Below are 26,654 nucleotides of genomic sequence, written 5' to 3'. Positions count from 1 at the left end.
TGCCTATGCATCACAACACATGCATGCAGGTCAAGCCAGAGGACAACGCATGGGAATCTTCCTCCTGCTATTTGGGTCTGGGGATTAAACTCAAGTCTTTAAAATTCATGGCCAATGCCTTGCCCCACTTAGCGATCTCACCCATTCCAGAACTAGTCGTTTTTGTTTTTGTTTTGTTTTGTTTTTTTGAGACAGAGTCTCTGTATGTACCCATCTGTCCTGAAACTATGCAGACCACATTGCTGGCCTACAACTCAGAGATCTACCTGCGCTGGGATCAAAGGTGCGCTCTACCACAGTCATAATGAAAGCTAAGAATCACAATGGGAAAGGAAAGTAACCAGCTGAATTGGGGGACAGTCTCCAGACCTGTCCATCACTCCAGGTTCAAGGCCTCCTACGAGGGAGGTGAAGTTCTTTCACAGCCTGGGCCCACTTTGCAAGCATCTCCTACCGCCGTTGGCATCTGCGTGCTCAAGCCCAGTGCAGAGCTAGCCAGAGGGAGCTTAGCAAAATGTCTACTAGACCTCAAGACAGTGACAGCATGTGGGAGTGAACAGCTTGTGGACTGGCCTAAGTGCCTTGCGAGAATGGTGCTGAGGGACCCAGGGTTTCTTCCTGAGGCCAGCCAAGTAACTCAAGTGGTGCTGGCGAGTGTGGTCGGGCTGAGAGGCAAGGAGTCCAGGGCTCTGGGGAAGACTGGAGCCTAAGGTCCTTCACTGACTAGGCCTGGTCAGCTCAAAGGCCGATGTCGGCATAACAGCTCCAGCATAGGCAGCTGCAGAGACTACTCCCAGCCGGCGTCAGCCGGGCAGCAGGTGGTGGTTGCAACGGAATGCACTCCAGTGTGGGGCTCCTTTCCTCTTGTGTTTTCTGCCACTGCCGCCTCCCCATGCCTCTAGGTCACTACCTTTTCACACTGCCATCTCATCTCAGAGTTCTTGCAGCGTGGGTAGGTTTGCCTCCCTGTACATCTGGGCCCTTCACGGTTCACGGCATCGTAGTCAGCACCTACTGCCTTCCCATAGGCTCCAGCACACTGTCAAGATAGCCTGGGTGCCTGCAGCCTTTCTGTAAGCCCAGATGGGTCCATGATTAGTTACAGAAGTGTCCTTTTCCCAGTCCTTCCAGTGTGGGCGCCCAGCAAACCCTTTCTGAATGATTTTATATCGTGTGGTGGCCCTTACAAGTGGCACAAAAACCCGGCGGTCAGGTGGTTTGCTTTACTCTGGTTCCACCGTGGCTCCTTCCACTGATACTGGACCAGCAAGTGCCGAGCCTTTCCTCACACCACCAGTGTTCTTGGTGCTCAAAGCTCTCCCAGGGACCTTAAGCACTTGCATGACTCCTCGGGGGCTTGCAGACTAAGAGGGGTTCAGGGCTGAGCCTGGAAGCCTGACAGGCATGGGGCCTACGGTTCCCCAGTACTTATCTGTGGGCTTCAAGATGGAAGAGAACTGTCTGGAAAAGCTCCCATCACAGCCAAGCACAGGGATGTGTACAGGGAATACTTGTGACCTGAGGGAGGGAAGCTGAGGGGTGGACAGGCCTCATCAGTCCACCAGCCCCAGCTCTGTGGTCATTAGAGCCTTCTGGACCTGGGATGCCATGCAAAGGCTCATGTACTGAAGGTCTGCCCAATGCATGACGCTCAAAGCTGTGGCTTCCAGGGTCATGCACTCTTAGGAGGGAGTGGGTCCTTGGGGCATACTCCAGGAAGTGTGAGATGGCTACCCTGAGCTACTGAATCAGCACATGCCTCATACTGTGTTCTGTCCCACTACAGGCACCACAGCCGAGTGCCCAGGGGCTGAATAAAGCTTTCCTTGTTTTAGGGTGTTTAATAAAGAACTCTGTCACAGTACAAGGCTAGCTCACATGTTCTCCCTTACCCCACAGATTCTCTTTCCACACTCCCTAGACTACAACATTCAGCACAACTTGGTCAAGGTTCTTGGGCTGAGACTCATGACTACTCCATTTAATGTCTTCTACCTACTGCTTAACCATAGCAGCCAAGTCCTTGAGGACTGATTTAAGAGCCAGACTCCTGCTAAACACCTCTCTTTCCTCTTTTATGAAGACATGGGTCTCCAGGTCAGGCTGGTCTCTTAAATCGATCCAAGTGGTCCTCCAGCTTCAGGCTCCAGGGTGGAGTACAGACACATGCCACTGCATGTCTTTCTCTTTAAAGTCTGCTTTATTTGAAAGGGAGGAGTGTTCTGTTTCTTTCACTTAGATAATCCCCTGCTTCCCAGGCTGCTTTTACACGGTTAGAGGGAAAAATCAGAGCATTAAATCACGAACACAAACTGGGAACAATAGTTTCTCTTGAGTCCTAGGTCCGGATTGCAGAACTGGAGGCGGGGCCAGAGCCCCCGGAGAAAGGAGTTGGTGAGCCATGTCCGAGGCCTATTCCAGAACCAGTTCAAATGCCCAAGCAGCAGGGGTTGAGACCGCAGAGCCCAAGATGCTGCCAGCTGAGGTTAAGTCTAGGCTAGGTTATGAGCACTAGTGATCCCACAATGCTGCTCTCCCTTCCTCCAGCTCACGCCTACCCAAGGGGCAGACGACGATGATGACATCTCCCAATGAGAGGGAGGTGGCACTGCTGCTGTCTGTGTGACTGACATTACATCACAGGAAAACACCACTCGGAGAGCCCAGAACCCCAGCAGAAAACCATGGCAAGCCCTGCCCACAAAGGAGCAGAGATGAGGCAAGAGAGATACAGGAGGATATTTAATTTACATAGCAGCCACGTGGGGCCCTGTCAAGCTGGGCGGTAGGATACTTGTAACCCCAGATGGCACCCCTTATCCTTTTCCATCAGGACTGTCTTCACAGGCCCTTGGATAGGTCTCCCCACATTGTGTAGAGGATGCTCCAGTTGAAAGGAAAAGAGAAATTTGGGGAATAAGGCTTTCCCCAAGTAGGGAAGTCCTAAGCCTGGAGTTGGTTGCCTACACGGTAGCTCAGGGGTCTTTCAAGAGCAGTCCATGTCCGAGGCACAGTCTTAATCAGCCGGGGCTCTAGAGGAAGCCCTCCCGGCGGAACTGTTCTTGGAGGAGAGCACGGTACTGGTCAAATCCTCCCTCAACCCGGGTCACACTGCCTTTCTCACACACCCACAGCTCCTGGCACACCAGCCGGATGAAGCGCTCATCATGGGAAACCAGAATTACGCCACCCTGAAAGACAGAAGTGTTCAGGGGAACAGACAGTGAGGCTGCTGAGACCTAGGGAAGAAGAGGCAAGCTAGAGCACACGCACCCTGAAGTTGTTGAGAGCATGGCCCAAAGCCTCAATTGTCTCCATGTCCAGGTGGTTTGTGGGCTCATCCAGAATGTAGAAGTTGGGGCTAGAAGGAAGAACACAGAAGTTACAAGACGGCAGAAAATGGATTCTTATGACACAAAGATTTGAGAGTCATTTTGTAGTGGGCAACAAGGGGGAATGAGAAGTAAGAACCCAAGAAAATAAGCCTCACCAAGGCATGGTCATCTGAGCAAAGGCTACCCGGCTCTTCTGGCCCCCAGATAAGCTTGCTACAGGACGCATGGCCAGTTCTCCAGAGATGCCGTACCGACCCAACTGGTGTCGGTACTCCTCCTCAGGTCGCCCTGGAAAAGGCCCCACGACTTCACTACTCCCGAGGTCCTCCTTCTCAGTGCCCATGTCCTCATACCGAGACATGGCAAGCTGCTTACACTGACCCACAGCAGGCCTAGGGACACGGGTCAGCCCAAACACTCGGTGCTGCAAGCCCTAACGTACCGGGGAACTTTCGAGCCAGGAGCTCCACAGCGCTGACATTCAGGTCTAACTGCTCCACGTGGTGCTGGCTGAAATAGCCTATCTTCAGATTCCTGGGAGCAAAATGAAAACAGAAGGCACTGCTGTGCAGTAGGAAAGGCAGCCGAGCGTGTATTGAGAGTGCATGCAGTTCATGGTGTGTGTGGGGCGGGGTCCCTTACCTGTGGGCATGCCTGATACCTCGGACAGGAGCCAGGTCCCCCATGAGCAGCTTTAGCATAGTAGACTTCCCAGCCCCGTTCTCCCCAACCTGTAAGAAGCACGGGCATGTTCAGTGAGTGAGCATGTGCGGGGCACAGAAGGGAAGGGCTAAGAGGCCCTGGGTAGTCCCGGCCTTTTGCCCAGAACTCTGAAGAAGTAACACATGCAAAGCTACAAAGGGAACCGATACTTGAGTACTTGTAAAGGAGCGAGGGTTACTCCTCCCAGTAACCAGGAGTGGTGTGTCCCTGTGTATGGGTACGTCTGGGGACAAATGTGTGCACGTGGAGGCCCACGGTAGCACCAGATGTCTTCCTCAATCTTTTCTAGAACTCACAGTTGCACTAGCTGGCTAGCCATCTTGTTCTGGTGATTGCGTCTCTGCCCCTTGCACACAGGGATTATGAGGGCTGCCATGAGCACTCAACCGTGAAATGAGTTCTGGGGACTGAACTCTGGCCTTCGCATTTGGGCAGAAAGTACTTCCTATTTGCTGGGCTATTTTCCCAGCCTTTACTTCCCTTCTGAGTAAAAGGAAATTTCCTAAACCAAGCTATTGAATGGCACACTCCAAACCCTGACCTGTAGCCTATGTTCTTACTTTAGTGTCCAATGACTGACATAATCCAGAACCAAGAACAGTAAGGTAAATGACTGCTCTATATGTTCACAAAATGCCACCTCTGTGGTGCTCTGTGAGATTACAGATACAGACACCACAGTGTAAGCTTAATGTCCAGGCCCCACCCAGTTCTCCCTGTACCCTTCCTTCTACTGTCCCACTCCTCCCGGATGCGGAACGGAAGAGCAACCATACCACGCAGATTCGAGACTCAAGGTCAGCAGAGACGGACAGGCGACTGAAGATGACGTGTTCAGGGTCATAGTAGAAATCCACCTCATCTAGCTGCAGAATTGGTGGTGAGAACTTCTCAAACCCATCTGGGAACCTGCAGGAGGTGCAAGTGTGGAGTGTGGAGGCAGCCAGAAACAGAGGCTCCCCATCAGCTCCCTGGCTTAGCACTCACTTCATCACCACCTCCGATTCCTTGTCCACCGGCTTCAGCTCAGGTCTGGGAGGAGACATGGGAAAGGGGTTATTTATCAAGATGTGCAGGTGGAAAGGAAAACAGCGAGGGGTGGATAGGCTGAAGCAGGGCAGGGAGATGGGAAGATGAAGGCAGTGTCAACAAACACTAACAATGTATGGGAAAGCCACAAGACCTGACACTTTATAAGCTAATTAAAAACCAAAAAAGTTTAAGCAGAAGTATCCTGTGTGTGTGGCTACTCCAAGAAGCCACAGGTTATTAAGAAAGTTGCTGGGCCAGGGCTGGTATTCCTCCCTACAAGTAGTTGTCGGGAAGGCCTTTGAAGACCCAAAACAATACAGGCAATAGTTAGCTGCTCACCAGAACAAGGTGGTCAGGACAGACAGACACGGACGGGGGCGGACACACGGACGGACGGACGGACACACACACACACACACACACACACACACACACACACACACACACGGTTATCCTAACCGTAAGCACCAGTATCGAGCCATGATGACTCAGGAGTAAAGAACTCCCCTATGCAGAAACCCGTGGCAAGACTTCAGCTGGTTACAGCACAGAGAAAGCAAGACAACGGAGGCGAAGCTCCTGCCTGCTGGCTAGCCCACAGTGCCGGGAGGTGCCAAGCCGGCTGCTGGGCGAGAACTGCCGTCAAGTCTTCCTTAGCCATGGAACCGGGTGCCACACCACTGACTGCCCACGCAAGTGTGCCCGCTGGCAAGTCTGCTGAGGGCTAACCAAGGGCTTTGATGGGAAACCGAGGCCTGCTCCACAGGAGGAATCTGCGTCTGTGCTGCAGACCAAACCTGTGGCCGGGGAGGACACGAGCGTTAGCGTGGAAGGTACAGCTATGTCTTGAACCATCACCATGTGCCCATCAGACTGCCGTATAATAAATGAGGACGTCTGTCCCTGTAGGTTAGTCAGCTACGGCCTGAAAAGCACTAACTGCAGAGACTCAGAGCTGGTCAGAGTGCTGAGGCCGAGAGACTGGCGGGCACTCAGCATGGAGGACAGAATCCCCTCAAGGGCTCAGGAGCCGTCGGAAGAGAGCAGGAGAGGTAAGAGCTGGGGTGCAGTGTTGGGGACAGTCTTCTGGTAGGTCACGGCCGTGACACTCAAGCTCACAGCTGCTAGGATTACCTACACAAGATCTGCATGAGACCGGGCCTGTCAGCATCCTGTCACGAGGGGCTGAGCTCATGAGGTCCGACCACTGAGGGGAGGGAGAGACGTTCTCTTCAGGAATGAGGCCACGAGTGAGGTGCCCATGCCTGTGAAATGACACCTCACCCATGCTCTTGTAAGCAAGCCAATGAAACTTACAGGGTTGCCAAAAGACAGAAAAGACATCAAAGCTGAAGGGGACGAGATGGGGAGAGACAGATGGGAGGCATATGATCAAAACCATTTTGTCTTGTATGATAACACACTAAGAACAGCAGTAAATAATGAAGTTCATGTTGACTGTGGTAACACACCCGCAATCCTACCACTTAGGAGGCTAAAGCCCATCTACACGAACAGTGTGTGCTGCGTAGACTCTGACTCAACACAACAACAACAATTAACAACACTTAAAATCTGGTCCTCTTACACAACTAAGTGCCTGCAGAAAACAGACCTGTATGTCTGTCATTTGGCTGATGCTACAATATATGCTTCTAGTTCACTATCTCTAAGGAAGAGAATCATCTTTTTTGCAGCTTAAAAAACAAACAAACAAACTTGGGGCTGGAGAGATGGTTCAGTGGTTAAAAGCACTGGCTGTTCTTTCAGAGGACCTGGGTTCAATTCCCAGCACCACCCACATGGCAGTTTACAACTGTCTGTAACTCTGGTTCCAGGGGATCTGATACCCTCACACAAACATCCATGCAGACAAAATACCAATGCACATTAAAAAACAAAACAACGAGTTGGGGATTTAGCTCAGTGGTAGAGTGCTTGCAAGGCCCTGGGTTCGATCCTCAGCTCAAAAAACAAACAAAAACACAAAAAACAAACAAAAAAAGTAAAAATTAAAAAGTATTATTTAATTATTTTTTATATTAAATACCAATTTAATATAAAAAAAAAAAAAAAACCTAGAAAAAGTCTGGAGCCCATTCCCCTCTTCTACCATGAGTCCTGGGGATGAAAGTCAGACCATCAGGTTTGCCACAGGTACCTTCTCCCGGCAGAACGGTTCTCCAGTTAAAGAAACCAAACCAAACCAAACCCGACCCCATCTTTCAACATCTTTCTAAAAACTTAAATTTGTGCTATTCCTTTAGCTGTGCATGTGAGGCAAGGTCTCCCCAGCTTGCTTAAGACAGCCTTGAACGTGAAGTCCTTGGCTTTCAGCCTTTTCTAGTTCTGAGACTACAGGTCTGTGCCCCCAGCCCCGGCTCCCAGTCCGTCTTGGTAGCTTTCATCCTTAAAATACAGAGATAAGTGTTTCCATGTCAGAGTTGTAAGCCTTATGAATTTACCCTCTCTCCCAGAATTTCTAGAAAAACTCCCTCAAGATTAAGCCTTCAATGAGCAGATTCATTAGTTATGGAACTGCTTATCAAAACCAGGAGATGTTGCTTTTCATCTCCTAGGGTGGCTGAGACCGCCAAAGTTAAGAACAAGCACTGGCAAAGATACAGGACAAGGACAGCTCCCACACCCTGGGGGAGGCATATGAAGACAATGCACCTGCTTTAAAACAGAGTCTGGCAAGCCAAAAGTGGAAGTGATTCCAGCTTGTGGGAAGCAGACACACCTGGAGTTCAAGGCTAGCCTGGGCTACAAAGTGAGAGACTGTCTCAAACTAAAAACAAAAAGACTGGTCTGGACCTGCAACCACCTTTCTGCACTGCACCCAACCATCCTACCCAGCCAGACTTCCCAAGTCCTTCTCCAGGTCTAGCCTCACCCCTCAGCAAGGAAACTTCTCTTTGCAACAGACAGAGACCATTACAGAAAACCACAACCAATCAAAATATAGACTTGTAGAACATAGTCCCTAGGTATACTCCCACAAAACACCCCAGCATCTGAAGTTCAGGGAACTTTCGGAAGAAGGGGAGACTCTAAGAGCCAGAGAGGCGGGGTCTGCTTTGAGACTGTCCTGCCAGTGTCAGAAGCACAGCCATAAAGTCTCCACACTCTGACTGCCCAGACATGAGCTGAACACCGATGACGCCGATAGACATGCCCGTGTGTGTGTGTGTGTGTGTGTGTGTGTGTGTGTGTGTGTGTGTGTGTAGGGGGCAGGAGACCTGAGCCCTACACAAAGAGCTACAGGCAACCAAGGAATGCTGACAGCAGGAGGAATAACCTTCCTCAAGGAAGAGCACACCAGTTGGTGTCCGATACTGAATGATCAGCCCTAAAAGCTTACACTCAAGTAACATTATAGAGACTGAACAAGTTATATTTAGGAATACATTCACATACATATGCACATGTAACAGCAATTAATGAGAAGAGGCCATGAATTGGCAAAAGAGCAAGGAGGTATTATATAAGGGAGAGTTTGGAGGAAGAAATGGCAATGGAGGAATAATTTGATTATGACCTCAAAAAAAGTCATGAAAAAAAATGCAAAAATAACAAAAAAGAGGTCTGATATGACTTGTATTCCTTTTTTAGTAGATTTGTGTTAAATGTGTCCAATGTAACACAAATGTATAAATTTATTGAATTAAAAAACAAAACTTGGTCTGGAAGGGGTCTGGGGATACATCTCAGTTGCTAGAATGCTTGCCTCGTGTGCACAAACCAGGTATGATGACATATGCCCATAATCCCAGCGCCTGGGAGGTGGAGGAGGTAGGAGGACCAGGAGTGAGGTCATCCTTGGCTACACAGAACTTTAAGGCCACTCAGGAGCCAGAGGTAGGTGGATCTCTGAGTTCCAGGATAGCCTGGTCTACAAAGTGAGTTCCAGGACAGCCAGAGCTACAGAGAAACCCTATCTCAAAAACAAGTAAGAGTTTAAGGCAGGCTTGAGCTACAAAACTGTCTCAAAACAAACAAACCTACTTTGGCAGATCCTTAAAAACTTAAACATTAGGGTCAGCTGTGGTGGCAAATGCTTTAATTCTAGCACCTGGGAAGTGAAGACACAAAGGATCCCTGTGAGTTCAGGGCCAGCCTAGTCTACAAAGCAGGTTCCAGGCCAGCCAGTGAAACTGTTTGAACAATAATAACAACAACAGAAAAACCCCTCAAAAGTTAAATTACCCAGATATGTACCTAAGTAAAACAAATAAATGTCTGCTTAAGAACTTAAACACACCGACTGCTCTTGCAGAAGACCCGGGTTTGGTTTCCAAAACCCACAGAGTTGCTTACAGTCATCTGTTAACTCCAGTTCCAGGGGACTCACCTCCCACTCACTTCTGACACCTGACCAGGCGCGCACGCGCGCACATATACATACACACATACACACACACACACACACACACACACACACACACACACACACACACAGAGTGCCTTCACATACATGCAGGCAAAACACTCACACACATAAATTCGTCTGCTCTAGGCACTAGATTAATCGTCAGTATGGGGAGAAAAACAGGCTAGACAAAGCAAATATATAGAAGACAGACAATAAATCTGAATTTGTGTTGCCAGGCGGTGGTGGCGTACACCTTTAATCCCAGCACTCGGGAGGCAGAGCCAGGCGGATCTCTGTGAGTTCGAGGCCAACCTGGTCTACAGAGTGAGTTCCAGGAAAGGCACCAAAGCTACACAGAGAAACCCTGTCTCGAAAAACCAAAAAAAAAAAAAAAAAAAAAAAAATCTGAATCTGTGGCTGCCTAGGTGAGGTTAGTGTAAAATACTCTGCTTAATGAAAGCTGGCAGCCAGCTGAGGGGAGGCCTGGGAAGGAAGATGAAAGGCGTCTCACAAAAGGAGGGAAGAAGTGAAGAGGAGCTGGTGTCTGGCCACAGATGTGTACTCACAGCTTCTCCAACATCTTGAGTTTACTCTGCACTTGAGAGGCTCTGTTGGCATTATATCGAAAACGGTCTATGAAAACCTACGGGAGAAGAGGCCCTCTTCAGGCTCCCTGTCCCCAGCCTGGTGCCCGTGGGCTGGGGCCCCCGCCCCGCCCCCACACACCTGGATGTGCTGGCGGTACTGCTGCTGGGCCTCATACTCGCGCTGCTGACTGAGCAGCCGCTCCTGCTTGCTCTTGATGAAGGCCTCGAAGTCGCCTCGGTAACCGTCCAGCCGTCGGCTGTGCAGGTGGATGATGTCTGTGGCAATGGCATTCAGGAAGTTGCGGTCATGAGAGACAACTAGGATTGTGGAGGGCCACGTCTGAGGAGTAACAGGATGACAGGCTGTTTGGGAGGGTAACTGGCCCCTGGTGTCTTGGAGGCAGACTTCCTCCAGACCCAATGTAAAGCCCTCCCTGAGCTTACCTGCAGGTAATTCTCCAACCATAGGATGGCCCTAACATCCAGCATGTTTGTGGGTTCTGGAGAGGAAGCAAGAAACACATACTTGGGAATGAAGGTCTGGAGAACTAGAAACAAGGATGTTGCCACCCTTGTCTATCTCCAAAGTCAGGGTAGCTCATTCAGACTCACCATCTAGCAGCAGCAGATCTGGCCTATGAAAAAGAACACATGCATGAAGTATTATGGCGAGAGACCTGTCAGGCTTTCCCATGAGCCCACTGTGTTCCAGTCACACATTCTCAGGCTCAGGAGACTCACCTGGCAAACAGAGCCCGGGCTAAGGCCAATCTCATCCTCCAGCCACCTGAGAACTCCCTAGTGACAAAAGACTCACATTAGGGGTGGGTGTTCATCAGGACAAGCAGGGCCAGGGCCAGGGCCAGGGCCAGGGCCAGGGCCAGGAGTGTTCAAAGCCAAGAAAGGGTGAGTTTACTCACTTGGTGGGCTGTTGCTGCATTTTAGGAGTAAAACCAAGTCCTGCGAGAATGACTGATGCTCTGGGGATGGAAATGAGAAGAATCCAGTCAGAACAGTTCAAATCAGAGAGCAACTAGAGAGGAGAGGACGTGGGGACTTTACCTGGCGGGTGCCTTATCAGCCTCAATCTCCTCCAGTTTGGCATAGACTTCTGCCAACTGTGCAGCTTCTGAGCCCTCTGCCCTGGGGAGGAAAAAGACCCAAGCAGCTTGTGTAAGAGGGAGTCTTGCACCACTGGAAAGCAGGGAAGAATGAGGGCTTTACAATTCCACGGGTCAAATCCCAAGCTCTGCTGCTTACTAAGAAGGCCACACAAATTACAGAGACACTCTATAAAAGATCGTGTCTTAATGTCCAGGTTTCTACTGCTATGATAAAACTCAGGTCACAGTCCATCACTGTTGAATGTCAGGGCAAGAACTCAAGGCAGAAACCTGGAGGCAGGAGCTGAAGCAGAGCCATGGAACACTGCTTGCTTCTCTTGGCTTGCTCAGCCTGCTTTCTTATTCAACCCAGGACTACCAGCCCAGGGGTGGCACCACCCATAACGGAGCGGGGTCCTCCCACATCAACCGTCAATGAAGAAAATGCATTGCAGGCTTGACTACAGGCCAATCTGTTGCAAGGACTCTCTCACTTGAAGTGCCCCTTCCCAAACACCCCTAACTTGGGTCAAGTTAACCCGAACCAGGCCAGAACACTACTGCTCGCCACCCCTAGCCTGGTGCCTTCACCTGCCAGCAGCAATCTTGACGCTGAGCTCTCGTTCCCGTCGGAGCAGGCCCTCCCGGACAGTGTCACTTTCCAGCACACTCTGCAGGGCGGGGGTGTCATCTCCGGCAACTTCTTGCTCCACGTGCAGCAGGGAAATATGGGCTGGAACCCGCAGGCTCCGGGTGGCCAGCATCTTCAGCAATGTTGTCTTCCCCAGACCATTGCGTCCCACCAGCCCATACCGTCGGCCCCATGCCAAGTTCACATCTGCTCCAGCCAACAGTACCCTGAAGGGGTGGTAGAAAACACTATGAAGAATGATCTAGAAAGTGGCGCAAAGGAACTTTAACCCTGTTTTGGTGCCACTTCCTAACTCCAGGTTCTCCTGTAGTCAGAAAGGTCCTGCCACTGGCCATTCCCTCACCTATCACCAAAAGACACGTCGAAGTTCTCAATTCGCACATCATAGGACTTGTTCTTGCCGGACGATTCCAACCGACTCTCTTTTCTGCTGCCCGCCTGGCTAGCTGATGCCTCTTCCAAGACTCTTTTAAAAGGAGAAATGGACAGTTTTTAGGGCTCCCGACAGCCTTCAACACCGGAACCTGCCCTGCTCCCTCCTTGCCAAGCTCACAGCGGGCCGCTGGTCTTCAGTGTCTCCTTCTCTGAGCGCTTCTCTTGCTTTGCCTTCAGCCGGGCTTCAGCCTTCTCTAGCTTCTTCGCATCCACCGTCTGAGCGAATTCCAGACATAGCAGTTTAGAAGAGAGTACAGGTCCAAAAAGGCACTCCAGGGACCACTCCAAACCCTTACCACTTACCCACTGAGACAGAATCTCAGATCCACAGGAGGAACATCAGAAACCTCCCCCAAAGATATACCCGCTCTTTAGACAGTTGACTCTCACACCCACCACCGATGCACAGCCCCTTCCCCCCTCTGCTCCTCACCGAGGACTGTTCCCTCTTTAGCAGTCCTGGAAGTTTGGTGTCACAGTCTGTAAGTGATAAGAAAAGCAGTCACCTTCTCCATGAGGGAAGGGAAGACTCTGACTAACAAGAACCAAGGACAGTGTTTTTCTTTTTCTTTTCTTTTTTTTTTTCGAGACAGGGTTTCTCTGTGTAGTTTTGGTGCCTTTCCTGGAACTCACTTGGTAGCCCAGGCTGGCCTCGAACTCACAGAGATCCGCCTGGCTCTGCCTCCCGAGTGCTGGGATTAAAGGTGTGCGCCACCACTGCCCAGAAAAGACAGTGTTTAAGACAGTATTATGACACTGGGATAGATGGTTATCAGCCTTGAATGTGAAATAAAGAAGAAAAAGATCTCACACTTAAAGACAAGACTATGTTGTTGGTTAAAGCACAAACCCAGCAAAACCAAGTATATTTAGCTCCAAGGCTCTGTGCCTCCTACTACAGGCAACAGCCTGGAGAACCTTCCGACCATACTCTTCATCACAAGCTCTTTTTTGTTTTTGGTTTTTCCAGACAAGGTTTCTCTGTGTTGCCCTAGCTGTCTTTGAACTCTCTCTGTAGACCAGGCTGGCCTTGAACTCATGCCTGCCTCTGCCTCCCAAATACTGGGACTAAAGGCATGTGCCACCACTGCCCTGCTCATCACAAGCTTTTATGGTCACAAAACATCACAAGCTCCTACAAGACTTGTAGAAGAGATGGAAGGAGTCCTGAGCTGCAAGGAGCGGGTGGCTGGGGGTGGAGGCAGAAGGCAGCTAGTTCAATCTCCCTCCCTCTCACCGTAGTTTTCCATTATCTTTGACAACTGGATGGGGGCGTCCAGCAGCACCTGGCTGTTTCCCTGGTTCTGTGGCTCAGCCCTGCGTGGGTAGGGACAGAAAGCAGTCAGTTGAGAGAAAAGATTTACAGGCTTCAGGCCTTTCCCGCTCGTTTGCACTCCATTCGCTTCCCTTTGCCCACCAACTCCTTTCCCTTAGCACCTACAGGCGTAGAGTGTTGTACATGCGCTGACAGACAGCCCTGATGCCCGCGTCATCCTTGCTGTCCCCGGACACTTCTTGCAATAGTTCCCCCACAGCTTCCACTAGGTCATCCACAGACTCGAAGTCCGCGCTGCCGCTGTGCAAGACGCCTGGGCCGGGTACCGCAGAACAAGAAAGACACCGGGTAGGGCAGATAGACAAGCAGTTTCAGGGTCTGTTCAGCCCACTCGGGGCTCCAGACCCCACCGGCCCTCAAGATAAGAGGTCACGCAGAGGAGAGACCAGGTAGCAGTCTGCTGCACTGTCCACCCTCAGTCTTCCCCCACGATCTCCATTTCGGCCTCCCCGGGCAGTTAATTCCGTTCCGCTCACCGGTCACGTAGTCGAAGACCTGCCCGTCAATTTCTGGGAACTCGCTCCGCAGGATATCGGCGCAAGTCGCCATGTTCAGTCGGAATCCCGTCTGCGCAGTCGTGATGAGACCTGGGTCTAGGACCGCCTCTCTGCCCTTCCCCCCCCGAAACCGCGCCCCCTTCCTCCCAAGGCGCACGCGCAGTAATGACGTAAGAAAGCCGGGGTCTGCGTGAGCTCAGGGGGCGGGGCTAAGGAACTGCACACAAGCGCCGCGGAGTCCGGCAGGGGCGGCGGCTGTGCGCCTGCGCAGTTCCTGTTTCGCCATTCTTACGTCACCTGTGCGATTTTCACCGCCTTCTGGAAAGTGGAGAAGGGATCGAGGGGTGTGGCGGAGTCGCCCGAGGTTTATCAGGGCGAGGAGTACAGGAGGTGCTGCGAGGGGAGCCCCGCTGTCGTGGGAGTGGGCTGCTTTGGCGCTTGGAGGCTCCCCGCAGGCACGTGGCGCTGTGCGGCTCCCGGGCCTCCAGGCCGCGGCGTTTGCTGACTCACGCCAGCGCTCAGCTCTGCTCAGTCCGGAATCTATCGGTTTCGTGTTGAATCAGCTTGGTGATGCCCAGGCCTTCACACTCCATAGGTGTTCAACAAGTCTTCCACCACTCCAAGGCTCCACCTCACCCGCCGCCAGAAAACCCGATCAACAAGAAGCCCTTATAAATTGTTTATTCAGGATCTACAAAGCAGACTTTCTTACACCCTAGAACTGAATCCCAGGGTCTGTAAAAGGACACTTTGTAAATAACACTACTGCTTTATACCACATGAAAATTGTTCCTAATGTGCTCAAATCACACCCGTATTGTTTAAGACAATCTACATGTACAGTCCAAGCTAACCCAGAACTCCTGATCCTCCTGCCTGTCACCTAAGTGCTAGAATTAAAAGCATGAGCCACTACACTGGACTGCCCACTCACCCATCTTAAGCATTACTGCAATGGGCAGCAGTCCTGGTGTTCAAAGTTTAAAAAAAGCTATCAGTATGCCTGAGGATATAGCTTGGTTGATACAGTGCTTGTCTACTGTGCCCGAAGCTTTGTGTTTGACCCCCAGCACCTCATAAAACTGGGCATGGTGGCATGTTGTGACCCTAACATCAGGAGGCAGTGACAGGACCAGGAATTCAAGGTCGCCGGGCGGTGGTGGCGCACACCTTGAACCCCAGCACTCAGGAGGCAGAGAAAGGCGGCTCTCTGTGAGTTCGAGGCCAGCCTGGTCTACAGAGTGAGTTCCAAGATAGCCAGGACTACACAGAGAAACCTTGTCTCAGAAGGAAACTAAAAGGTCAGCCACAGCTACACAACCAGCAATGTTATAACCAGTGTACAGTGAATACAGATCAGGGGCTGGAGGAATGACGGAGCAAAGCACGTCTATGCCAGCACCAGGACCTGAGTTTGATCCAAATGAAAGTCACCTGTAAGAAGTAAGTCCCTATGGTCTATTATCAGTGTGAGGTGTACTCAGTGCTCATCAGTCACAGCAAGCAGGAGGCAAGACGTCCCTGCTTTCCCTAGCTTGCAGAGATTAACTGCTACTTAGGCACTTTAAGTTTACCTTAGGGCTGAGAAGTTAGCTACATAACAGGAAATTGAGGAAGGATCTCCAACCCAGGGCGATGGGGTGTTTGGGGTGGGGACAGTGCTAGAAAAGATAATGGGAGAGACTGTGACTCTCTGGAATATCAGCCTGGGGCTGGGGGAAGGTCAAGATTTATTTTTATTTATTCATTTACTTGTTTATTTATTTATTTATTTATGATCAGGAACTCTAAAAACCACTGTTTGGTGCCAAATCATAGGGTGATGACAGATTCTGCAAAGTCAAAAAATCAACTGCTTTGCTTTAAGTCTCTAGTATTATTCCCCGTGCTGGGCAAGCAGAGGCAAGATCTCTGGGGCTCACTAGCTCGACAGGGAAGCCAAGTCAGAGTTCCAGGTTCAACCAACACTGTCCTACACACACACACACACACACACACACACACACACACACACACACACACACACACACACACACACACACACACACACACACACACACACACACACACACACACACACACACACACACACACACACACACACACACACACACACACACACACCCGGCTGGAGAGATGGCTCAAAAGTTAAGAGCACTTGCTGCTTTTTCAAAGGATTGGGGTTTGTTTCCTAGAACCTCACAACTCTCTGCACCGTTCCAAAGTATCCAGTGCCCCCTTCTGGCACCAGAGAGTACTGCATGCATGTGGTGCAGGCACCACTCAAGGACATAAACAACCAAAAAGAGTTGGGGCTGGAGAAATGAATGGCTCAGTAGGTAGGAGCACATACTGCTCTTAGAGGACCCAAGTGTAGTTCTTAGCTCCCGTATCAGGCAACTCACAACCTGCCTCTAACTCCAGCTGCAGGGGATCTGATACCATAACGATCCTGATGCAATTGTAGAAATGTTATAGGCTACCTTAGGTTCAGTTACACACTAGAGTTGGCCATGAGTTAATTACTGTTGAAGCTGGTTGACAGGATGTGGGGTTTGTTATATTATTTTGCTTATGCTTGAAATTTACTTTTAGTAGATTTTTTTTATCCTGTTTAAAAAAGCTGAAACCTGGCAAGCTGTAACAGGCGAGTGTGGTGGTATTGTGTTCCCCAAAATATTGTGTGTTCCCTGAAATAAACATATCTGGGGTCAGAGAACAGACAGCCACTAGAACAAAGCCAAAAATGGTGGCTAGGTAATGGGAAGAGTAAGCCATAACAGAAGTTGGGTGGTGGTGGTATACACCTTTAATCCCAGCACTTGGGAGATAGAGCCAGGTGGATCTCTGAGTTCAAGGCCACTTTAGAAACAGCTAAGCATGGTGACCCACGCCTTTAATCCCAGGGAGAGGGGGCAGGAAGAGAAAGGTATATAAGGCGTGAGGACCAGGAACTAAAGGAGTAAAGCATGTAGTTAGTTAAGCATTTGGCTGGTTAAGTGTTCAGGCTTTGGAGCAACACAGTTCAGCTGAGAACCATTGGGACGAGGACTCAGAAGCTTCCAGCCTGAGGAAACAGGATCACCTGAGGAACTAGCAAGGTGAGATAGCTGTGGCTTGTTCTGCTTCTCTGATCTTCCAGCATTCACCCCAATAACTGGCCTCGGGTTTGAGTTTCACTAACAAGTACTTTTAAGATTCCTGCTACAGGCGAGGGCAACCCTACTCTCTCTGTCCTAACACACAACCCTCTTAGAGACTCTGGAGGGATGGTTTTCACCAGAGGAGTTGACAAGATGCATGGGGAAAAGAAACATCTTTCCTCTGGTGCTTTACACAGCAAGACTGGAACCTAGCTTAATAGAGAGACGATGGAGTTGAGACATCAGCTTTTCAGGACAGTTGCAAGAACCAATACAAATCTTCCTTGTTATGTGCTAATTAGGAAAACTGCACATCTGCAACACTGCACCTGGGAGGTGGAGGCAGGAGGATCCTGAATGTAGCCAGCTAGGCTTGCACAATGAAAACCCACCTCAAAGCAAACAGAGCCTGGAGTGAAGGCACATATCTGCAATACCAGCACTTGGGAGGCCAAGCTGGCCTACACAGGAAGTTCTATGTCAGCCAGGGCTACACATGACAAGACCCAAAAACCAGAGCACTTTAATCCCAGCACTTTAACTCAGGAGGTAGAGGTAGCATGGTCTACACACAGAGTTCTAGGACAGCCAGGGTCCCACTTGACCCTCCCGACAGCCCCATTAACACTTAGTCAACAACTCCACTCTACAGTTTATTGGGTTTATAACTGGACGAAGTCACACGTGTACAAAACAAAGCATACTATCCCAAAGCAGAGTAGGGCTAAGGGCTGGGAATCTGTTACTGGCCTTTGGGGGAGCTCTGAGGTGAGGGGTAGTCAACCTTCCCACTGCAGAGGTGTGGCCACAAGGGTAGAAAGGAGAGGGGGCCACCTGGCTTTGGTCACAAAACTCAGGGCCTGGCACTAAGCCAGGGCAGACAGATGGAAGAGAAGCCGGGGACTGCCTCACCAGTCCTACTGTGGCTGGTTGAGACCTATGTTCAGGGGCCGGTGTGAAGGAAAGGCAGCAGAGCAGGAGGGAGGAGAGACACTGGCGAGTGGTCGCTGGGGTCCTGGACTTATGGAAAGGTTGGTGGGGGTGGGCCAGCGCCACTAGGCAGCTAGCAGCGGGTCTCATAGATGCCACTCCGGCCAATGTATCGCACCCATTTGATGACGTCATGGTCACTGTAGTTCAGCTTCGGTTCGAATACCTTCAAGTAGCGCACCTTGAGGCCAGAGGGCGCAAACGGCACCTGGGCAGAGGACAGCTCCAGTTAGGAACACCGCTTTCCTATCACAGCAGCGCTACTCTGGCAAGCGCCATGGTTCACCCCTCATCTACCACAGGTGGTTTTGAATGGCTGGGGTCCAGAAGCAACAGAAGAGCACTCGAGCGGGAGCCACTAGGAGGTTACCGAGTGAGAGTCCCTAGGAATCATGTCTGAAGAAGGCCCCAGCTGAGATGCTAACCATTTCTCTAATGTCAGGAGGTAACTAGAGAACTACCTTTGAACATACTTAACCTTGTCAACACTATGGACTGCAAAAATGAAGTGGAGAAAGCTTCTAAGTCTAATTCACACAAGTAAAGTCAGCTTGTTGTCTTATCTCTAACAAAATTCTTTAAATGTTTCTTAAGAGCTGTTCTGTGATGAGAGAGGTCAAAGCTTTCTGTCAGATTAAACTTCAACTTCTGTTAAGAGGCTTAAAGAGAATGGGTCTATCAACTCAAGACTTCTCAGTGGAGGCCCAGCTTCCTCATCCTTAAGGAGCAGAGACTGATCTGAACCATCACTGACTTTCCCATCATATCCAGCCAAGGCACTAGGCCGTCTCTACCATACCTCAAAGTTCATGGAGATGGGGGGTCGAGCCCATTTCTTCTTATCGTTGGTGGGCAGAAGCTCAATCTCTGCGCTGATCTGTGATTCCTTCATGCCTGCCATGCGCTTGATCCTAGGAACACAGGGTAATGGGCAGTAGCAGCCTGTGGCAGTTTGGAGAATTTTTAAAGTAGGGATTGCTTATTTCAAGCATGGAGAGAGGGGGAGAGGGAATAAGGGTATATGAGCTTATGAGAGGTGCCAGGATAAGGATGAGAGATCAGGTCCCTGAGAACTACTCGTTACACCTTTAAGTACTTGGGGCTTCAATTTCTTCTTAGATGAATGGGTGAGCTCTCCCTTACCCAGACTGTATGCTTCAGACACAAGACAAGGGCCAGTGGGAAATACTTTTGAAAAATAGACACACAGACAAGCTCAAGGGCAGGCGTACACACACACACACACACACACACACACACACACACACTCTCTCTCAAGGCTGACAATACAAGCACAGGTTCCTCGAGAAGCAGGCACACTTCTCTCACCCCATACTCCACATAAGAGGGCAGAAGGTGAAACTTAACGAGAAGGTACACTATGGCATCTTGAGCCTGGCTGTGGCCTCCTCAAGACTCACTTCCATACAATGGCGTTCTCGCTGGCCTTGTACTTGGCCTTCCCCTTCATGCAGATCACCTGCACCCCGCTTGTGTTCAGTGGGGTTGGGATCCTCACCTAGGAGCGACACACCCGTCAGTGAGCTCTGTGAAGGCCTAAGAGCATCTGTCTCTATTCCCTGAGTCAAGTTCTCCCTCTCCAAGTCTCCTGTCCTCACCTCAATCTTCTGGGCCAGAAGCGAGGGCTTGAAGTTGGACTTGATGACCACCTTGACCTCCAGTTTGGTGCGACCCACCTCCCGCACCAGCGGGATCACCCGGAAAGGGAGGATGATGTCCTTGGTAGTACGGTATCTTAGGGAGGAGAGAACAGATGGATACCACGGGGCGGGTCCCACCTTCCCCCACCCCTTCCAGGTGTACCCTGCTTCCTCACACCCCAGTGGCACCTCATGAGTTCAAACTCTCCATCAGGGGGGATGAAGCTGATGCTTCGTTCCGAGTCAAACTTGCTTAGTCGCACACACTGGTGGAAGGTGCAGTCATCAATGGCAATTGATTGCTTCCCGCTGCAAAGAGAGGCGGATGCTCACAGTACAGTATGTACCAGACTCAGAGACCTCGCCACAGCAGGCTAGCCACTCTGATTGTGGGGTAGCTTCTGACTCGGGGCTCCCTGTCCTGCAGGCTGAGCTGAGGGAGAGCCTTCAGGTTCCTTAGCACCTGAGACCTTGCTGCTGGGGACCAAACAAAGCGGCCTGCTCTTTGAGGACACTGACAGTCCCTTCATCTGTCTTATTGGATGATCTTGGAAAGACAGCAATTCCAGAAGAAATGAAGTCCAAAGGAACCTGTGGCTTCCTAGGTCTTACCCGACTCCCAGAGGCCTACTCATCTCTGTTCCCTTGAGCTCCGGCTCAGTACCTCTTGCCTGTTTCATCCGCTGTGCCTTTGCCCTGCTTTTCAATGACAATCTTGTCATTCATTCCAAACTTGCACTCAGGCATGCCACTCAGGTAACTCTTCATCACCACCCGGCCTGACACATGGGCACTCAGCACCTGCCCTGTGACAGAGAAATGGGGGAGCAGCTAAGCCGGCAGAAAGGCCAGGGTCTGCCCTGACCCCCTCGGGTTTCACATGAGAAGGTACTTACCCTGGGGGGACATGAGCAGATTCACACTCTCCAGAACATCGAGGAAGAGTTCATTTCGCCGATACTTGATCCCTTCCCGCCGCCAGCCGATCTGCCCAGTCACTTGGCTGGTGATCTGGGATTGTTCTTCTTTTGTCTATATGGGGTAAAGGTGGCCAGTGACCTCACTCCTCTCCCTTCCATTACCCTCTCCCTACTCCAACCTTATCATAAGAAAGCCCTCCTTTCTGTTCATTACTCTGTCACCTACCCTCCCTCACAACCTTGACAGGGCGAGGTCTGCAGTACAGGCGAAATCACCGTGGTAGATGGGAAGGAACAACTTACCTGATGCTGAGGCCGCAGAGCCAGCAAGGTCCCAACAGGAAGCAGCACAGTAAGCAAAAAAAGGGAAAGCTATGAGGCTCGAGTCCAAGAGGAGAGCCCACGTGCTCTTCAGAGGCACACAAGGCCTCCAGAGCAGCCACACCCCCTGCCCTCGGTGAGAAACCAACTGAGCTGTATTCCTGGTAATAGACAGGCTGAGTTGGCAGCTTGTGGGGTAGGAGACCGACCCAGGGCAAAACAGGCCTGCAAGCATGGCAGAAGGCTGAGGCCAGCACTTCCTGTCTTGGGCAGGCCCATGAGTCAGCCAGGAAAATCTGGAGACCAACTGGAGGGAAGGGGTGTGGAGTGCCAATACAAGTACCTGACTCTTGATGCCCTGCTGGGTGATGAAGGTCTTCAGTGCACCTGTCTCTGAGTTCTGTGGGTAGCCAAAGTCCAGAATCTCTGCAAAAAAAAGGGGGGAATTATAGCCGGGCAGTGGTGGCAGACGCCTTTAGTCCCAGCAATCCGGAGGCAAAGACAGGTGGAGCTCAGAGTTCAAGGCCAGCCTGGTCTACAGAGTCAGTTCCAGGACAGCCAGGGCTACACAAAGAAAATAAAACCTGTCTTGCAAACAAAAAACAGAATAAAAAGGGAATTACTAGCCTCTAGAGAAAACCAAAGGCTCCTTCCTTCAATCCAGCCCTTCCTCTGGTCTGGGTAGACCTGGCTAGCTAGGTCCTCATGCCTATACATAACCATCTGCAGTAAGGCCTTCCAGTTTAGAGCACTCAGCTTATGATTTGCTCTTCATAAGAAAATAGAACTTTTTTTAAATGTTAAAAAAAAAAAAAATCACAGAAGAGTCACATGGTCAGTGGGTAAGAGGCTAAAAAATCACGAGTCCTCATTTTCTCCAGAACACAGATGTTGTTAAAGGGGAAGCCGTCAGACTCTAGGAGAGGAAAGCGTACAGGCAAAGGGACTGCCAAGACTTCCTCTTCCCCAGGCCTTGCAGAAGTGTGGAGATGACAGCTGGGAAGACAGTCTGTGAACTAAGGCTCAAACTGCAAAGGTAAGGCTGGAACAGTGGCTCAGCCGCCAAAGCCCACAGTCAAGTTCCCAGCCCCAGTGAAGACCAAAACTTCCCCACCCCACAGCCGGCCTATTTTTGTATTCTACTTCAGAACAGCCTTTAGGTCTGGATTTGGACTGGATGTATCGAGGGCAGAGGTCATCACCTAAGAGTTCAGAGGCTCAGTAAACAAAGTTCCGAGTATGGTGGAGTCTCCAGATCCCTCCCAATTAGCTTAATCCCCACCAAGGCCATCAGTCCCCAAAAGCCTCACCATCCAGCAGCTCGTATATGAGCACAAAATTATTCTTGATGTTCTCCTCGCTGATCTTGCCAAAGTAAGCAGCCATTACATCACACATCTTATAGAGGAATTCGAAGACCATGGCAGCATTGACATTCTGCTTGGTGACTGCTGCCAGCCAGATGTTGGACCGCTTAACATGGAAGAAGCTGGTGCGAGCGATGTTTGTGACAGGGCTGCGCACCTGCTGTCGTGCGTGAATCACATTGACCCGAAAGGCATCCACTGCATTCCTCCTGAGGGAAAAGGATGCCAAGAGTCTGCTCAGCATCGAGGCAGACCTCAGCCCATGAGGTCACCTGGTGCTGGCAGCTCCACCCTCCGTATATTTAGTCAGGGCTTGAACCACTAGGGTATCCTTCTTAGAGCACCCAGTAGGGTCATGGGAAGAAGGCCTGTTGGGCTGCTCTCTGAAGGCCGTGAGAAGTAGGGAGTCAAGTGATAATGATGGAAGTGACTCCCAGGCCTGACTTCAACTTCCCAGATAGACCCCAGTTGTCACCTTTCTAGGTTTCCAGAAAGTTCCAGACCCTGAAGAGAGAGCTCTCTATTGGGCCCACCAGTGGGGAAAGCCAACTCCTCTGAAAGCTGGACAAAGCTAGAATGAGCTTGGGGAAGACTTTATTCTATAGGGTGAGAAGGGGCTGTGGACCGTACGACCCAATTCTTTCCTGAGATCCAACTCCAGAAATTCAGGGGATGGAAAAAGATGAAGAAAAACAATTACGTGGAGCAGGACCCCCTACCCGCCTGCACCTGAGTGGCAGCGTGACAGGCTGCTTACCTATTGCTACATCAGCCAATGAGATGGGATGAGAGAAATGACATCAGCAAGAGGAGGCGAGTGACAGCAAGGAGAGAGAGGGTTAGAGCACAGGACACACCACAGTGGGGCGGCACACACCGTGACGAGGCAGACAAGACAGGCAACAGGTAGACAGCACACCAGGGCATGCAGGGAGTCACATGGCCCAGCTGTAGCATCACCCAGGACCATCAGAGATGGGAGGAACAGGGAGGGGTCGGACCAGCCAGGCTCACTTAGGCTAGGCATTGCCACAAAGTCTAGCTCAGCTTTACCACCAAACAATGGGTACAGCCACAAGGCCACACCAGGCTAGCCCATCAGCCAGGGAGACGAAAACAGAAGAGCTAGGACAGGTCTATTCTGACTATTTATCTCAGGCTCTCTGGGAAAGAATCACGAGGTAGGGAGTACTGGAGAAGCCTAGCCTCAGGTTAGAGCAGTGGAGGATCTCTCAGTCAGCAGAGACCCACGGTGTGAAGGAGAATGAGAAACAAGGTTGCAGTGAGCTCTTTGTAGGGTCTGAGGGGCTCAGGACACGGTGCACCCATGGAGCGCTTCAAACCCGTTCACAACCAGGAAGGGCCCAGGACAACCGAGAACAGCTGAGTTAACACACCAAGGAGGATTTGACAGGGATTGAGGGAAGGCTCTCAATATGAGAAGCATTTTGAAAGCAAGATTTAGATGGATTAGTACCCCTGGTACTAACTACACCCACTGGAGACAGTGCTCCCTCCTGAGAGGAAGAATCAGTCTGACTGGGAAAACCCTCATCTTTAGCAACCAGACAGACCTACACCTAAAAGACACAGGAACAGGAAGGGCGGGAATTCCTAAGCTGGGGGCTGGGGGTGTCATTCCGAGGGCCTGAGCCTTGCTGCTAGGCCAGTGCCTAATGGGGACCAGGCTATATCGCATGCTCAGGCTGAGGCAACAGGGAGGCTGGGGCACAGCATGCTCAGCCAAGGAACTTACCCGATATCATCTCTGTACACCCGGGAGATGAGCACCTCCCCCTTGTGATTATAGATGAATAAACCTCCAATCATGGTGGCAGCTCAGGCTCTGTGACCCATTGCTCTGAGAACAGACCTAGGAAGGAAAGGGGGGGGGGCAGGGAGAGGAAATCTTCAGAACCCCTGCCCATGTCGGGGCTGGACAGGCTGGGATTTCTTTTCCTGACTCAGTCCTCTAGCAAGTGACCCTGCAGCTCTCCCAGGGAAGCCCCTCCCCCTCAGCTAGGCTCCAGTTCCTGTTTATTCCACACTGGATAGGAGAAAGCAATTTCAGAGTGAGGGCCCAGAATTAAGGCCATTTTCACCCAGCCTTTTCTGAGGGCTGAACCAGAGAGTAACCCCCACTCCTTCTCCACAGTGCTGGCTCCGCAAGGCTTCTTCTCACCTCCTGCTGTGAAGAGTCTCATTCAGGCTCCTTCCCGTGAGTCACCGAGAAGGCCTGCCTGCTGATGCAGGAATGGCGGTAGGAATTACCCTAGCTGGCTTGGGCCTGGGACCGCCACCAGGCACAACCTTCAGAGCAAGCACTACCTTTCCAAGAAGGCAGCAGAGCACGGACCTCTAGAAGTCTACACATTCCAGGAAAGGGTGTGCAGGGTGAGGAGGGTGGAGGACAGGAGAGCGAAAGCCGGCCCTTAGGCTCTAACATGGACCCAGGAATGTGGCTGAAGCAGGCACATCTTTCCCAGGCCAGTGAGATAAGCAGGCAAAGGAGCAGAGGCCCCAGCGCAGACAAACCACACTTAAGGATCCAAATTGCTTATTACAGTTCTTTTAAAAAAGGATTAATTTTTACCTTCACGAATGTACATGCCAGTGTGTCCGCTGTGTGTGTGGAAGCTAGATGTGGGAGCAGTGGTGAACTACCTGACAAGGGTGCTGGGATCCGAACTCAGGTCTCTGGAAGAGCAGTGAGTACTCTTAAACTCTGAGTCCCTCCCTATTACAGTTATTTCTGGTCACTGTCCTTTCAAAACTTCAAAGTGCAATTAAAATAAGGTCTGTGTGTAGCAGTAATCCTGCCATCTAAATTGTGACTCCAGATCTAGCAGTAACTCATGGCAGGCCTGATGTTTATCAGCAATGGTCAGGGATAACAGAGTGCCTCCATTGTCCAAATTATTTGGGTCAAAACTAATTTAGACTATTTGAGAAAAGGGGTTAATCTGGTTCTAGATTTTCTGGATTAGCCCAGGTATTAATTTCACAGGGGTTAGTTTAACAGACCTTCTTTCTGAAACTGGAAAATAAACCCAAGACCAATGACAAGTCTCTTAAGGTGGTGGACTCATTCGAATCTCACAGTTCCAAAGCTCAGAGGAAAAAAAAAGGCAAAATGGAGGTTGAGTCCTGAGCAAGTCCGGACCAAGTCCACAGGTATCAAGCAGTAGATAGTTCAGGGCACTAGAACCGCAGGCTGGGTGTGTGCGTGTGCGTGTCCCGTGTGTGTGTGTGTCCGTCCGTGTCCGTCCGTGTCCGTCCGTCCGTCCGTGTGTGTCGGTCCGTGTGTGTCCGTGTGTGTGTGTCCCCTGGACAGAAATGGGATATTTAGTTAAGGGAACGGTTAGCTGTACTTGCTAGCAATACACTAGGGTGACCCCACAGCAGCAAACACGGCCGTGAAGTCCCTAAAGAAGTTCTCCTATGGCAAAGGTCACATAAAGGAGCATAAAACGGCGGAGAAGATTGACAGCAGAAAAAGGGAAAGCTGAGGCAGGGCCTACTCTGAGGTTCGCGAGGCATGAGAAGCTGGTGGGGCTTTCTCAGCCGAGGGAGGATATCCAGGCCGGGGAGACGGCACGGTGGCATGCGGGGGCTGTCACAGGATGAGGGGAGAGAGCCGTGGGGGTAAATAGGAGGAAGGAATATCGCAAGGTTCGAGACCTGTCACCGTCCAAGGGAGTGGCACAGGAGGTGTCACTGTCCTGGGGGGATGGGGAGATGGGAAGCCTCAGGGTTGAGCGGTTGTCAGGATTCTAGGGATGGGGCGCCGCGCGGCGTCCCGGCTCAAGGATTCGGGCCCGTGTCTCTCCCCAGAGACGCCCGGCGGGTCACCGGAGGGCGTCGCTCCCCGCCCTTGCTGCAATCGCGCCCGAGGCACCCCCGCCCGGTCGTCTGCTCCCTCCCGGGTCTGAAGGCTGAGGCCACTCCCGAGTGCGGGCAGTTCCACCCAGCGCAGTGCAGGGGACGGCAGGCGACCCCGGCGCCCTCGCTGGCCCGGTAAGGACCCGTAAGTCCAGCTTCCCAGCTCACCTGGAGTCCGCAGCCCCCCAAAGGCCGGCCTGGCCACTCTCGGATCCCAAGATGTCCGCCCGCCCCCTGCTCGCCTGTCCGCTGCCTCGGCTTTCACTGCAGTGCTCCCGCCCCGCCCCGCCCCGAT

The 26,654-nt window shown here is 51.2% G+C and overlaps 2 protein-coding genes across 4 annotated transcripts; both read right to left on the bottom strand.

Annotated features, from left to right (window-relative positions):
- Window positions 1-2,181: 2,181 nt before the first annotated feature.
- On the bottom strand, window positions 2,182-14,259 carry Abcf3 (ATP binding cassette subfamily F member 3). Of its 3 annotated transcripts, XM_036203824.1 has the most exons (21): window positions 14,055-14,259; window positions 13,684-13,831; window positions 13,480-13,559; window positions 12,676-12,722; window positions 12,361-12,458; window positions 12,151-12,273; window positions 11,747-12,013; window positions 11,115-11,195; window positions 10,973-11,032; window positions 10,794-10,850; window positions 10,665-10,687; window positions 10,497-10,552; window positions 10,192-10,392; window positions 10,032-10,108; window positions 5,046-5,090; window positions 4,835-4,967; window positions 3,978-4,066; window positions 3,778-3,869; window positions 3,491-3,623; window positions 3,274-3,361; window positions 2,182-3,191 (listed from the first exon to the last, which is right to left on the bottom strand). In XM_036203824.1, exons 1-21 carry the CDS (start codon window positions 14,125-14,127, stop codon window positions 3,033-3,035), a joined length of 2,130 nt encoding a protein of 709 aa, XP_036059717.1. In that variant the 5' UTR covers window positions 14,128-14,259; the 3' UTR covers window positions 2,182-3,032. The 3 variants fall into 3 exon arrangements, with proteins under 3 accessions (XP_036059717.1, XP_036059718.1, XP_036059719.1); XM_036203825.1 differs by lacking the exon at window positions 14,055-14,259 and having other exon boundaries at window positions 13,680-13,799; XM_036203826.1 differs by lacking the exons at window positions 12,151-12,273; window positions 12,361-12,458; window positions 12,676-12,722; ... (1 more) ...; window positions 13,684-13,831; window positions 14,055-14,259 and having other exon boundaries at window positions 11,115-11,220; window positions 11,747-11,846.
- A 3,599-nt stretch (window positions 14,260-17,858) lies between these two features.
- Window positions 17,859-26,640, bottom strand: Ap2m1 (adaptor related protein complex 2 subunit mu 1). The gene is made up of 12 exons (XM_036203902.1): window positions 26,528-26,640; window positions 24,234-24,350; window positions 22,421-22,686; window positions 21,454-21,536; window positions 21,093-21,098; window positions 20,766-20,901; window positions 20,534-20,675; window positions 20,059-20,178; window positions 19,828-19,963; window positions 19,630-19,727; window positions 19,008-19,119; window positions 17,859-18,416 (listed from the first exon to the last, which is right to left on the bottom strand). Exons 2-12 carry the CDS (start codon window positions 24,305-24,307, stop codon window positions 18,282-18,284), a joined length of 1,308 nt encoding a protein of 435 aa, XP_036059795.1. The 5' UTR covers window positions 24,308-24,350; window positions 26,528-26,640; the 3' UTR covers window positions 17,859-18,281.
- Window positions 26,641-26,654: the final 14 nt, after the last annotated feature.

The sequence above is a fragment of the Onychomys torridus genome, chromosome 12 (genome assembly GCF_903995425.1).
Source record: "Onychomys torridus chromosome 12, mOncTor1.1, whole genome shotgun sequence".
Taxonomy (NCBI): Eukaryota; Metazoa; Chordata; class Mammalia; order Rodentia; family Cricetidae; genus Onychomys; species Onychomys torridus.
This window is presented reverse-complemented; position numbering and strand designations above follow the sequence as displayed.